This window comes from Chiloscyllium plagiosum, chromosome 30 (genome assembly GCF_004010195.1).
Source record: "Chiloscyllium plagiosum isolate BGI_BamShark_2017 chromosome 30, ASM401019v2, whole genome shotgun sequence".
In the NCBI taxonomy this organism is placed as follows: Eukaryota; Metazoa; Chordata; class Chondrichthyes; order Orectolobiformes; family Hemiscylliidae; genus Chiloscyllium; species Chiloscyllium plagiosum.
Window position 1 is genome coordinate 34,890,342 of NC_057739.1, and position 14,168 is coordinate 34,904,509.

At 41.3% G+C, this 14,168-nt stretch overlaps 1 protein-coding gene across 3 annotated transcripts in view; it reads left to right on the forward strand.

The window, feature by feature from the left end:
- setx (senataxin) overlaps positions 1–14,168 on the forward strand; it is a 101,807-nt gene that overhangs the window by 34,176 nt on the left and 53,463 nt on the right. For all 3 annotated transcript variants that reach the window (XM_043720337.1, XM_043720339.1, XM_043720338.1), the window contains 5 exons: positions 561–767; positions 1,508–1,692; positions 4,249–4,459; positions 5,799–5,908; positions 7,480–7,699. In XM_043720337.1, the coding sequence (XP_043576272.1) occupies positions 1,513–1,692; positions 4,249–4,459; positions 5,799–5,908; positions 7,480–7,699 (721 nt within the window). In that variant the 5' untranslated portion in view covers positions 561–767; positions 1,508–1,512. The remainder of the gene's footprint in view (positions 1–560; positions 768–1,507; positions 1,693–4,248; positions 4,460–5,798; positions 5,909–7,479; positions 7,700–14,168) is intronic.

Here is a 14,168-nt window from a genome sequence, read left to right on the forward strand (position 1 = left end):
CCCCCTTCCATCTCTCGTTTCTCGTTCTGTGCCCATGTGTCTTGTCTTCTCTTCACCTGATGATGGAGCAGAGCTCTAAAAGCTTGTGATTTCAAATAAGCCTCGTGGATTGTAACCTGGTGTCGTATGAATTTTGACTGTAATTAATAATGTGATCCATTCAAGAATCTGTCAGATAACTATAAACACCGACCCTCTGAACAGTTTAGCTGTAAATTCTGGACTACTCTGCTTTGGTCCAGAAAAAGTTGCGCTACTGATCACACATTGTTTGCAAGATTCTGTCTACAGAAGAGCAGACGCCATGTTCAAATTGAGCCTGTTCTCAGTCTCAAGCACTCTGAAACTTGGTTTCCAGACGATACGTAGATCTTGCTGATAAATAGACTGACCACATTGCTAGGCTTCCAACCACTAGGAGAAAGAACTCTGCGAGATCAAGCAAAGAAAAGAAACTTCACTCGCAGGCTTTCTTGACCCGGTCAAAAATCATATGAATTAATGATTGTAAAATTGAGTTTTTAAGTTATTCTGAATTCTAACCTCTTTCTTCCTTTCAGGGACCTCTCTTTATGTCTTGTGGGTTTGATAACCTGAAGGACCTTGTGTTATAATCCCAAAGAAGAGAAATTGTGGGTCATTTAAAAATTGGACTTCACAAACAAAGGGTTTTGATGGAACATATTGTGGCTAACTTTGAAAAGGAGAAGAAAAAATACATCTGCTTACGATAGAATAGGACAGAAATAAAGAAAAACACAATTGAGGTAGGCCCTGTTGGAATGTTGTTTAAGATTCTAACAACTTTTTATCCAGGAATTCCATGTTTCTCTTGAAATTATTCGATCACTTGTGCAGAATATTGTTCTTTTATTAATCTTCTCTCTGCTCTTTCTCAATGAAAAGCTATTTACAATTCCTGTGTTGAAAGAAACAAAAGAGAAAATTAATAGATGTGGTTATGGGAGATTGACTCAATCCTATAAATCTTGGTTAAAGAGCAGGATTAACTGAAAGAAAGGAAAAGGCCAAGGAGCTAATTCAGAACAGCTCTACAGTGAAAAGTTAATGAATAAATGGAATTTAATTTTATAACTCTAGTTGCAAAGTTATGACTTCAGAAATCATTTTAGTTAATTTTGTTTATGGTTGAGAACACCTGTATTGAATAAACGAAAGTGTACAATTCCTTCGACAATAGGTGCTGGTTATTTTGCAAATAGCCCTTGGGATTTTAAACACCCAGTAATTATTACTGGAAGTATTGTGTTCATTAGAAACAATTAAGCACATCTATTACTTGAGACAGGTAGGGAATTGTCTCAATTAAACGGTGCTGTTTTCTTCTACAGCTGATGCAAACAGTTTTGTAATTAGCTATGCTGTTGCTGGATTAAATTGTTACTGTATTCTTATAATACCATTCTGTATTGTATATTTACTCCTATGCCCCAATAACATTTTACTTTCTACACTAATTTTAATTTTGCTTTTCATGTTCAAAAAGGCAAGATGAGTACTTGTCGTTGGTGCACACCACAAGGCAAGACAACACTTCAGTTTCTACATCTCTACAGTTCTGAGGAGCTCCCTCCACAGGAATTTCAAGCTGCTAATGAAGATCTTTGTTTTTGCCTGGAATGCGTGGTGGACTATCACCAAGCACGCGATCAACTCCCGTTAATACACACGGTAATATAAAGAGTTAATCTGAAGGTGGTAATAGGACTTGAATGTGGAGTTGCAAGTAGATAAGGTGGTGAAGAAGGCATTTGGCATGCTTGCCTTCATTGATCAGAACATTGAGTATAGGAGTTGGAACATTCATGTCGCAGCTATACAGGAATTAGTGAGACCGCTGTTAGAATAATGTGTACAATTCTGGTCCCTTCCTGTAGGAAGGATGTTGTTAAACTTGAGAAGATTTGCAAAGATATTTCAAGAGCTGGAGGATTTGAGTTAAAGGGTGAGGCTGAATAGGCTGGGACATTTTTTTTAACCTGGAGCATTGGAGACTGAAGGGCGACCTTAGAGGTTTATGAAATCATGAGGGGCATGGATGGGGTGAAAAGCCAAGGTCTTTCTCCTCGGGTGGGAGAGTGCACATCTAAAGTCCATAGGTTTAAGGTGAGAGGGGAAAAATTTAAAAAGGATCTGCGGGGTAACTTTTTGAAAACGCATGGGATGAGCTGCCAAAGAAAGTGGAGGCTGGTACAATTACAGTATTTAAAGGGTATCTGGAGGGTTATATGAATACAAAGGGTTTAGAAGGATATGGCCCAAATACTGGCAATGGGGACTAGAAATTGGGATGTCTTGTCAGTGCGAAAGAGTTGGACCAAAGAGTCTGTTTCTGTGCTGTATGACTCTATGCAGTGGTCTTATCTGCATGTGATTTTACTTTAATGGTCTAAATTCCATGAGAGAAGATCACACAGTCTTAAAGCTGTTAGTTTCCTTACTATCATTGTACAATCCATGACTCAGTTCTTAACAGAACTTGTCTAAAGTGATAGTGAATAATGAATCATTTTAGTCTGTCTGGTGGCATGTGCAGAACTGTATTTTTATTATTACATTTCCTTTCTCAAATATTGTGTACTTTCTTTGTGTTTACTTATTGCAATAGAATTGGTTGGTGGGTAAGAATTAAACGAAACCAGATATCTCTCATAATATTGGAGAGGCAATGGCCGGTGGAAAAGTCACTGGGCTAGTAATATAAAACACTAAATTAATTATTTGGGCACGTGTTTGAATCACACCATGGCAGATGGTGGTATTTAAATTCAACTAAAAATCTAGAATTAAAAGGTAGTTTGATGGCAACTATTGATGTTAAAACTCCATCTGGTTCACTTGTACTTTAAGGAAGGAAATCTGCCATCCTTACCTGGTCTGATGTACATGTGACTCCAGACCCACAGCAATGGGTTTGTCTCTTAAATGTCTCGTTCATCATTAGGGGTAGGTAATAAACACTGCTCTAGCCAGTAACGCTCAGTCATGTGAATATTTATGTTAGCCTAAAATCAGTAATTTTTTATCACTTCATGGCTTGTAATGAAAGGTGTGCAGTTTTCAGAATAACAGTATATGATTACTTTGTTTACTTTTATGAAGAGTATTGTTTTAAGAAGGGTCACAATTAGTGACTTAATCCTGTATTTCTCAGTAAGTGGCTATAAACTGCTGGTGTCTAAATGGAAAATTGTTTGTATTGTGGTTTATGATAGATGGGTAAACATTGAAGACCATTAGCTTATTTTCAATTGAAAACAATTGTAGATTGATTTCAGTTTAGAAAACCCAGATTGAAAAACCTTGGGCCAGTTTGGAGGAAACCTGACAGGGATCAGAAGCACAGTTTCCCTTGAAGATGTTTTTCAGAGCAGTTCAAGGAATAAATGTGTAGCCTGAATCTTCCAAGCCAAGAGTTTTTGGTCAGAAAGCTAAAAGTTTTTAGAAGCTAAGAAAGTTGAACCTCTCATTTTTTGAGATTTCATGTAAGAAGACTCCACAGATCATAGGAAAGATACTGAGGATCCCAGTTAAGCAAAACAAAAGAGTGTGATATATAGTGTTAATTGGTCTGGACTTGAAACTCTATCAATTGATGGTGTTGGAAAACTGGCAAACTGCAGTTTATTATCTGCTGCATCTGCCTTTATCCTCTCTATAGCAAAGTACCTATTCTCTGATTTGGAATTCCTAAAATCTATTGACAATTAGTGGGCGGCACGGTGGCACAGTGGTTAGCACTGCTGCCTCACAGCGCCAGAGACCCGGGTTCAATTCCCGACTCAGGCGACTGACTGTGTGGAGTTTGCACATTCTCCCCGTGTCTGCGTGGGTTTCCTCCGGGTGCTCCGGTTTCCTCCCACAATCCAAAGATGTGCGGGTCAGGTGAATTGGCCATGCTAAATTGCCCGTAGTGTTAGGTTAAAGGGGTAAATGTAGGGGTATGGGTGGGTTGCGCTTCGGCGGGTCGGTGTGGACTTGTTGGACCGAAGGGTCTGTTTCCACACTGTAAGTAATCTAATCTAATCTAATCTAATCTAATCTAATCTAAACAATCAGCAGTTCACAAATCATGAAACATGTACCTATACCCTTTGGGTTTCAATGTGTTGGGCTAGTTTTGTTGTAATTGTTTAATAATCTCAATCTCAAAATATAAAATTTACTTTTGGAGTAGAATTCAATATGTTTTTTATTGTTGAATCAGAATAATGTTGTGTTATGCAGTATTTGTGGAAACTAGAGACTAAACGTCTGATCGAGCATTTTGAAAGTGCCCTGAAAGAAGAACAGGAGGAAGATGATGAGTTGTTTCTAATTGAGGATGAGCAGGAAATTCAACTCCATGGGTACACGGGACCAGACTTTGAGAACAACTTAAGGGTACCCATTCTGGAGATTCTGAAATACCCTTATCTACTGCTTCATGAACGGCTAAGTATGTAATTACAGTATTGCTTCAACAAATATTCATAGATACTGCACTCTAAGGATTTCACAGATTGGAATAGCCTCCTCCCTGTGAATGTGAAGTGTTACATCTTGTTTTTTTTAAAAGAAGAGAACTGGCTTAACATAATTTTTTTTCTTAAAATTTTCTTTTTAGAAACCTCTTGGCCTGCTTTGAATTTGAATGGTCAAAATATTTTTATTACTTTTTGAAGTCAGTGAAGTCAAGCTTGTTTTTGTTTCTCTGAATGTAATGAAATAGGAAATGTCTATTGAATTCCATTCTAAACATGTTCTTCACTTCCATTTTTGTCCTTTGTTTCAATGTATTTACCACCTCTTACCCTGACTGCTCTCCCAGGAACCCCATCCACCCCACCCCACCCTACCTCCCCATGTTGCTCTGAGGACTATGTATTTAACATAAATAATACAAAACTTATTTGGTCTTTCGTTTCTGTACCTGGCTGGCCCATATTATTAGTAGTACTTTAAATGCTGACTGTTATAGGGGAAAATTGGCATGTAAATAGAACTCCAAGTTTTGCTCAACTGCCACCTGTTTTCCTAATCCTATCTCCCTGTGCCCTCAACTTCAGCAAATGGTGAGAGATTCTCATAGACTTTTTGACACTAATATTGTAATCGATAACAAGGCAGATTTGGATAGCTCTTTCAAACAGCTGGCACACACGATGGCCCAAATGGCTCCTGTGCTGGACGATTTTATGAACTCTACATTCGTCAAGTTCTGCCCTCCCACGGTGTCCCTGACATCCATGCCCCATCCATTGACTGCAGTGTCTTCAGTGCTCTGGAATTCCTTCCTAAGTCCCTTTCCCTTTCTATTTGTTTAAGCTGCTTCTTCAAATCTGCTTTGACCAAGTTTTAATCTTATGGCCTAACATTCCAAGTGCCCAAATTTGTTTGATAACACCAGGGCATGTTTTACTCTGTTTAACATGCAATTTCTTGCGAAGGATTTGCTACTTATCAATTAGAGAACAAGATATATGGAGGCAGATAATCTACTTGCTCATTTGTGAATGTGAATTTCATAGCAATAGGCTGTATCTCAAACCATTTCTGTCTTCTATCTGAATGATGTGCAGCAAGCATTGGCATATAATTTGGAAAACTGAAGAGAAGGAAGTTATAAGAATTGTTAAAACTTTTTGGAGCTTTGATCATTTGTGCATTGAGGTGGTAATTGAGTTCTCATACTATTTTAAAATTTTGGTTCCTGATTTCATTATGCCTGAAACAGTGAAAGTCTATTTTCGAATAATCTCCACAAGCGTGAAATTAACACTTGCTTTGTGTTTCAGGTGAGTTGTTTGTTGAGGCCCTCAGTAAAATGGAGCAAGTGAATTTCTCCTTTCAGGCGTTTGAAATGTATCCTGGCATCTATCTGCTTCTAGTACATCCAAATGAAACAGTAAGGCTAATCCGACTACAGCATGTTTGACCTTATCAATTAGTTTTCTGTACAAGTTTGTTTCTGTTACTTACATGAAAAACAAGCAGTGTAACCTGTAAATAAAGAATTTGTTAAAAGCATGAAATGCATCGTGCTCCAACTATGGCACATGAAGTTGGTAATGAACTGTTTTCCATTTCCAAGAATTGTAGCTTTTGATTCAGATTTATAGAACATCTTTGTTGTCTAATCCACAGGACGTTAGGATGGCCTTCAAAAAATTTTGTTACATATGCCGCAAGGGCCTGTTCTGTGCTGTACTTTGCTATGTTCTATGTTCTAACAAAATCTGAATGTTATTCTTATTAGCATTTTGATTTGAAATATCCAAGTAGCTTAATAATTTGGCAATATTTTTAAGACTCTAATTTGTTACTTGATTTGAGATCTGCAGTGTAGTAATACTAAAATTGAACAAGTGTCCTATCTAAAAGTCTTAAGTGTGTGTTAAAACTTTTATCTGAAAATGTGTTGCTGGAAAAGCGCAGCAGGTCAGGCAGCATCCAGGGAACAGGAGAATCGGCGTTTTGGGCATAAGCCCTTCTTCAGGAATCCTGAAGAAGGGCTTATGCCCGAAACGTCGATTCTCCTGTTCCCTGGATGCTGCCTGACCTGCTGCGCTTTTCCAGCAACACATTTTCAGCTCTGATCTCCAGCATCTGCAGACCTCACTTTCTCCGTTAAAACTTTTATGCTTTGCAATGTACGTCCACCCTCTTCTCTTGAAAACAGCCTTACAAACACAAAGCTGCTAAAGTGCACATAACTCCTGGCCTCATTATTTGGGTAAATTGGCGGTAGTGAAATCACAATAGTTAACTGCTCTTTGGCACAGACTCTGAAATTGTTTGAAAGTGCCAACGAGTAAAACACAAATTTCAAGATTATTGATTTAAATTTTCTATACAGTGTCTAATATGGTAAGTGAGTCAAGGGTTATGGAAGCAGTGAAGTGCCACATTCAGATTAATCATGATTTCTTTGAATTGTGGCACCTCAGAGGACCAAATGGTATTATGTTCTTGTAAGTAAATGCCGAAGTAAACATAGCCTCACGATTCAGACACCATTTGTTTAATCCAAAGTTAGGCTGTCGATCTTTCCTCTTAAAATGGTTTTATTTGATCCCTGTAACTCATCCATCCCATCTTATATTTTATATAATGATATGTGAACTTTTCATCATGTAATTCTTTTTAAATTTCATGAGGAAGATGATTGTTATTGATAAATTTATATTGTTTTGTCCATTCCACTGTCTGGGTTCTCAGAAATGATTGTGTCATTTGATATCTGCACGTTTCACCTTGACTACATTGCTACACTGGTGTTTGAATTTTTTGGGGTCATTGCTTGCACTAGAGCCAGAGCTAGTGCAATTTCTAGCAATTGGTTGAAAGTAGTTTTGGCATTCTAAAAATCAAGTCACCTCCTCTTAATAGCAATACCTATATAGCCAGTGAAGAACACCAAAGGCTATGTGCCAGTTTTTTTTTTAACTCTGTGTTAATGTTTATGTTTGTTTTTAGATCAGGAGATGGGCAATCCTTGCTGCTAAATCTCTTGGAAAGGTGGAGCGAGATGATTTCTATGACTTGCAGGAAGTGATAGCTTGTCTACTAAAGGTCATTGAACTGGATCTTTTTGAAAATACAGATTTCTATAACAGTTATGGAATAGAAGAGGGAAAATTAATTCTTTTACCACCCCATCTTTATGATGTTACCAACCACAAGAACTACTGGCTTGGTGAGTATAGCGATGATCATATTGATTTGAAGATCTGTTGTAAGTTTGACCTAGAAAATCTGAAGCGTCTGAATGACAGGTCGTTGGTGGAGAGTGTACTGTTGTTGAAAATGTTGGGCAAGCTTGTGCCTCAAACAGATTTTGCCCCTAAATGGTTGTTTCTTTCTCATTTAAATTTCAAAAGGTAGTAAAGAATATTATTTGATTGCTTTTAGATAAATAAGGTGCCATTGTCTTTGCTAATTGCTGACAAATACTGATGCTGCATTAGAAATTAAGGACAAATTCACTTTGTTAACTTGACTGTCTAGAAATAGCTGAAAAATGTGTTGCTGGAAAAGCGCAGCAGGTCAGGCAGCATCCAAGGAGCAGGAGAATCGACATTTCAGGCATAAGACACCACAGAGACAGGGTAGGTAATTAATGAGGCAACTCACTGCACTAGTAATCCAGAACTCCAGGTCAAGAAGGCGGTGCTGAGTCCAAGGGTTGGGACTAAGATAAGGTGGGGGGAGGGGAAATGAGAAAGCTGGAGAAATCTGGCGAAAGATGAGGCGCTCTTCCTCCAGGCGTCGTGTTGCCATGGTCTGGTGATGGAGGCGGCCAAGGACCTGCATGTCCTTGGTGGAGTGGGAGGGGGAGTTAAAGTGTTGAGCCACGGGGCGGTTGGGTTGGTTGGTGTGGGTGTCCCAGAGGTGTTCTCTGAAACGTTCCGCAAGTAGGCGGCCTGTCTCCCCAATGTATAGGAGGCCACATCGGGTGCAGTGGATGCAGTAAATCTCCCAGACCATCCATAACCTCATCACCTCCGGGGATCTCCAATCCACCGCCTCCAACCTCATAGTCCCATAATCCCGCACCGCCCATTTCTACCTCCTGCCCAAAATCCACAAACCTGACTGCCCCAGCCGACCCATTGTCTCAGCCTGCTCCTGCCCCACCGAACTCCTCTCCCTGTCCCCCTTAGTCCAAGAACTCCCCACCTATGTCCGGGACACCACCCACGTTCCCATGTCCTCCATGATTTTCGCTTCCCCGGCCCCCAACGCCTTATCTTCACTATGGATATCCAGTCCCCATACACCTTCATCCCCCATCACGAAGGACTCAAAGCCCTCCGCTTCTTCCTTTCCTGCTGTACCAACCAGTACCCTTCCACTGACACCCTCCTTTGACTGACTGAACTGGTCCTCACTCTGAACAACTTCTCTTTCCAATCTTCCCACTTCCTCCAAACCAAAGGAGTAGCCATGGGCCCCAGCTATGCCTGCCTCTTCGTCGGATATGTGGAACAGTCCATCTTCCGCAGCTACACTGGCACCACCCCCCATCTTTTCCTCCGCTACATCAATGACTGTATCGGCGCTACCTCGTGCTCCCACGAGGAGGTTGAACAGTTCATCCACTTTACTAACACCTTCCACCCTGACCTCAAATTTAACTGGACTGTCTCAGATTCCTCCCTCCCCTTCCTGGACCTCTCCATTTCTATCTCGGAAGACCGACTCAACACGGACGTTTACTATAAACCGACTGACTCCCACAGCTACCTAGATTACACCTCCTCCCATCCTGCCCCCTGTAAAAACGCCATCCCATATTCCCAATTCCTTTGCATCCGCTCCCAAGAGGACCAGTTCCAATACCGAACAACCCAGATGGCCTCTTTCTTCAAAGACCGCAATTTCCCCTCAGGCGTGATCGACGATGCTCTCCACCGCATCTCCTCCACTTCCCGCTCCTCCGCCCTTGAACCCCACCCCTCCAATCGCCACCAGGACAGAACTCCACTGGTCCCCACCAACCTCCAGCTACATCGTATCATCCTTTGTCATTTCCGCCACCTCCAAACAGACCCCACCACCATGGATCTATTTCCCTCCTCTCCCCTATCAGGGTTCCGGAAAGACCACTCCCTCCACGACTCCCTCGTCAGGTCCACACCCCCCATCAACCCAACCTCCACTCCCGACACCTTCCCCTGCAACCGCAAGAAATGCAAAACTTGCGCCCACACCTCCCCCCTCACTTCCCTCCAAGGACCCAAGGGATCCTTCTATAACCATCACCAGTTCACCTGCACCTCCACATACATCATTTACTGCATCCGCTGTACCCGATGTGGCCTCCTATACATTGGGGAGACAGGCCTCCTACTTGCGGAACGTTTCAGAGAACACCTCTGGGACACCCGCACAAACCAACCCAACCCCCTGTGGCTGAACATTTTAACTCCCCGTCCCACTCCGCCAAGGACATGCAGTCCTTGGCCGCCTCCATCGCCAGACCATGGCAACACGACGCCTGGTGGAAGAGCGCCTAGGAACCCTTTATCTTAGCCTGCTTGGCACACCCTCCTCATTCCTAAAGAAGGGCTTATGCCCGAAACGTCGATTCTTCTGCTCCTTTGATGCTGCCTGACCTGCTGCGCTTTTCCAGCAACACATTCTTCAGCTCTGATCTCCAGCATCTGCAGTTCTCACTTTCTGCTTTTTGTCTAGAAATAGGTGTACTTCAAAGTAAAGTGCAAAGGAAAAGCAGTGCCTGCTAGCACTAGGAGTCATCCAGTTTAAGATAGATGCTTTAGCAAAATCAGCATGCAAGTGTAAATATATTCAGTTGGGAAATTGTCTTAAATTAAGAACTGGTTATTTCAAATAAATTCAGTATGTGAATTTTGTTCATGTTTATGGTCGTATATAGACTGTCATAGATAGTTTGTGAGATATCCTACATCAACAAATATCTTTTCCACTGAGGACAGAACACTGAACATCCAAGGGGAAAACATGAGGGAGATTAGCTGTACCAAGTAATTAGGCCATAGCTGACATCATAGCTTTCTCATGCTTTTGCCTTCTGAGTTAACTGTTTTCTCTCCACAGATGCTGCCAGACCTGCTGAGTTTCTCCAATTTCTGTTTTTTTTTAAATCTGTTGTTCATAGAGTCATAGAGATGTACAGCATGGAAACAGACCCTTCGGACCAACTCATCCACGCTGACGAGATATCCCAACCCAATCCAGTCCCACCTGCCAGCACCTGGCCCATATCCCTCCAAACCCTTCCTACTCATCCAGATGCCTTTTAAATGCTGCAATTGTACTAGCCTCCACCACTTCCTCAGGCAGCCCATTCCATATATGTCCCACCCTCTTGAGTGAAAAAAGTTGCCCCTTCGGTCTCTTTTATATCTTACCGCTCTCACCCCAAACCCATGCCCTCTAGTTCTGGACTCCCCCACCCCAGGGAAAAGACTTTGTCTATTTATCCTATCCATGCCCCTCATGCCTCTATAAGGTCACCCTGTTGATCTTACTTTTTTCCATGCATCTATCCCGTTACCTTATCTTTTCTTAAAATCTAGCCGACGTTGCATATTCTGTTTGGATTGAGACAATTACCACTTTGAGATTTGAGGGCATGTGTTTTGGGACTGTCTCTTTAATTTTAGAATAAAGTTAAGGAGCCTTGTGACCTTGTCTGAAATCTGCCTGACCCCACACCTGGGTGTAGCTGTTAAAAACTAAAGGGAATTTAGGGTTTTGTTTTGCTGGAAATGAGGTGTAATGTTTTCACACTTGGTGGCAAAAGCAGCGGCATCTATGTTTACAAGTCTTAAAAGTTCAGCAAAGTATTAAGTATGTCAAGTTACAAGCAGTTATATTTTAAACTATTTATTTAATTCCAAGGCAAAAAAAGTTTGAGGCCTAAAGAAAGCTCATCAGAATTTTTACCTGAAAACAGCACCCATGCAAATCTCAAACTTTTGATGGGAGGAGAATTCTTGGGAAACCATTACAACATCAGATTACAGGGTTTCCTAATGATATTCCTGAAATTCACCGACATATTTATCTGCTCAGTTCTGAGAGAGGGGTCAGTAGAGGCATGGTACATCATGCATGAATAGAAGTTGGAACTGAGGATCGCATGCAAGAATTTGGATTGTGACAATTGAAATGCACCTAGGGAGTTTTGCCTAGCTTGTGCTGGAGGAAGAATCTCAATGAAAAATCCTTGTGGTGAAAAACAGTTTTGGTTTTAAAAGATACAGGGATAGAAACAATGAGCAATGGAACAGAACCCTCCAAACCTATGAATCACTTTGAATTGCCTCTTGGAAACTGATTCCCTACTGGAGGGACAGTTTAAAACAGTACTTTCCAACAATTCTCTGATGCAACCCCATTTTAATATCTTGAAGTTCATATGACTCTGGGTTGAAAGTGTGTGGGTTTCTCTTCAGGAGAGGGACACCCCATTTCCATATTCACCTTGTCAAGACCACTAAGGAACTTATATATTTGAATTAGCTAAATGCTCACTTTTCTAAATACCAATTGATTTATGAACACTTTTTTTTGCCATTTCCTGGACATTTCAGTCCTTTTTTCATTATTGTTATTAAAAACTTGTCAAATCTTTTGCAAAACCTATTAAAAAACAAGAGAATAGAAGTAGTACAACAGTGTCATATCACAATATTACCAATAATAACCTTCCCATTATTCTACCAGAAGAAACATAACTTAAACTAAACTACAATCAAATTAAATGAAAGTTAAATTAAGTTGAGTTCAAGTTAAATTAACTTAAATTACATCACATTACTTTATTCTGTTTCACTCGCCGCATGTCCGCTGAAGCTCCCATCCCTGGGAGCACCAGTCATTGTACCAGTATTTTCCCTGCTTTCCCTCCCAGGGCCCCATTGGCTGTCCAATTCGACTCCCACAGCTATACCATGGCCCTAGTTAATATTGCCGATAAGTCTGAATCTATATAATTTAGAAAGGGATGCCATGTCTTTTAGATCTGCTCAGTTTTCTGGTGCACCATATTTGTAAGGTAGTCTTGGGGGAGATGCTCCATCACCAGCCTATGCCATCCCAGAAGACCTGGGGACTTTTCTAGCGCCCAATTCATTAGAATGTTCTTCCTCTCACAGTGCATAAGAATGGTATACAACCTCCTCCCGTGCTTCCCCAAAGAGGACAAGTTTGGCAATCCCAGGAGAAAATCCACCTTGACTTCAATTCCCAGGATTTCCTTCAGCTCCCTTACTATGGCACTCCGTGGCTCTGAATCTTGTAACATGACCAGTAGCAGTGTGTTAGAGTGCCTATACTTACTTTGCATTTGGAACATTGTGGAGATGCTCCTCTCTTGAACTTAGCTAGAGTCTCTGGTGCCATATGAGTCCTATGTAAAATCTTCAATTGCATGGCCTGCGCTATGTTACATATTGAAATTTTCTTTACATTTTCCCATATATCTTCCCATGTTTCCAATGCCATATCCTCTCCTGGTTCCTGATTCCAATTATCACAGAGTCTCTCCTATCTCCTCAGGCACACCCTTTCTGTAATTGATACAAGGTACTAATCAAAAGGCACCCAAAAAGAGAACGCTCTTTTCTTCATGTCTGACTTGTAAGGCTGAGCCAGGAGCCTGGTCCTCCTCTGTATATAGTCCCTTATCTGAAAGTATTGGACAAGGTCCTTATTAGGCAATCCATATTTCTGACTTAGTTGACGAAATGACATCAAGATCTCCCCCTCAAATAAATCTCCCAAATAAGAGATTCCCTTATTCTCCTATGACTTAAAGCTGGAGTCCATTGCCCCAGGTTTAAATCCTGGGGCTCCCGCTAATGGGGTAAATGGCGAGGTCTTAAGTCAGTTGCCCTCATCTTGCCTCATTATCCTCCAAACTTTCACTGTATTCAAAACGATTAGGCTCTTACACTGCTTGGTCACGGATTTCATCTTATCCATAAATAATAGATTAACTGGGAGCCATTTCGACTGCGAGGCTTCAACCTCAAGCCAAATTGACCCCGAGTCCCCTTGTTCCCGATCACTCACGTATGCTAACAGCGCGTTTATTTGATATCTCCGAGTCCGGAAGGATTCTGTATCCTGAAAAGCTGCTAAATAAATTTATTCTTTTTGTATCAATCCGGATTTGGATTTCTCTGCTTTGGCCAAAAACCAAAGGGCATCATTAGCATATAGGGTGATCTTATGTTCCCCCATTCCCACCCTTGGCGCCACTATTTCGGGGTCCTTCCTGATAACCTCAGCAAACGGCTCAATTACCAAGGTAAATAACAGTGGTGAGAGAGGACATCCCTGTTGGCTTCCTCTCCCAATATTAAAGTTATCTGACTTAGTACCATTTGTAATGACTGCCACCTTAGGATCATTGTACAACACCACCACTCACCTACCAAAGGCTCCCCCCAGCCCAAAGCGCTCTTGGACCCCAAACAAGTACAGCCATTCTACCCGGTCAAACACCTTTTCCTAGGTAGATCACCAAACCAGGGATCAATCTTTGTTGGTACACTTGCACTATGTTCAGTACCCTCCTGATATTGTTGGAAGAGCTATGTCCCTTGATGAAAGCCGTCTGATCTTTTATAATATTGAGCAATACATTTTCCAACCTCAGAGCCAGCACC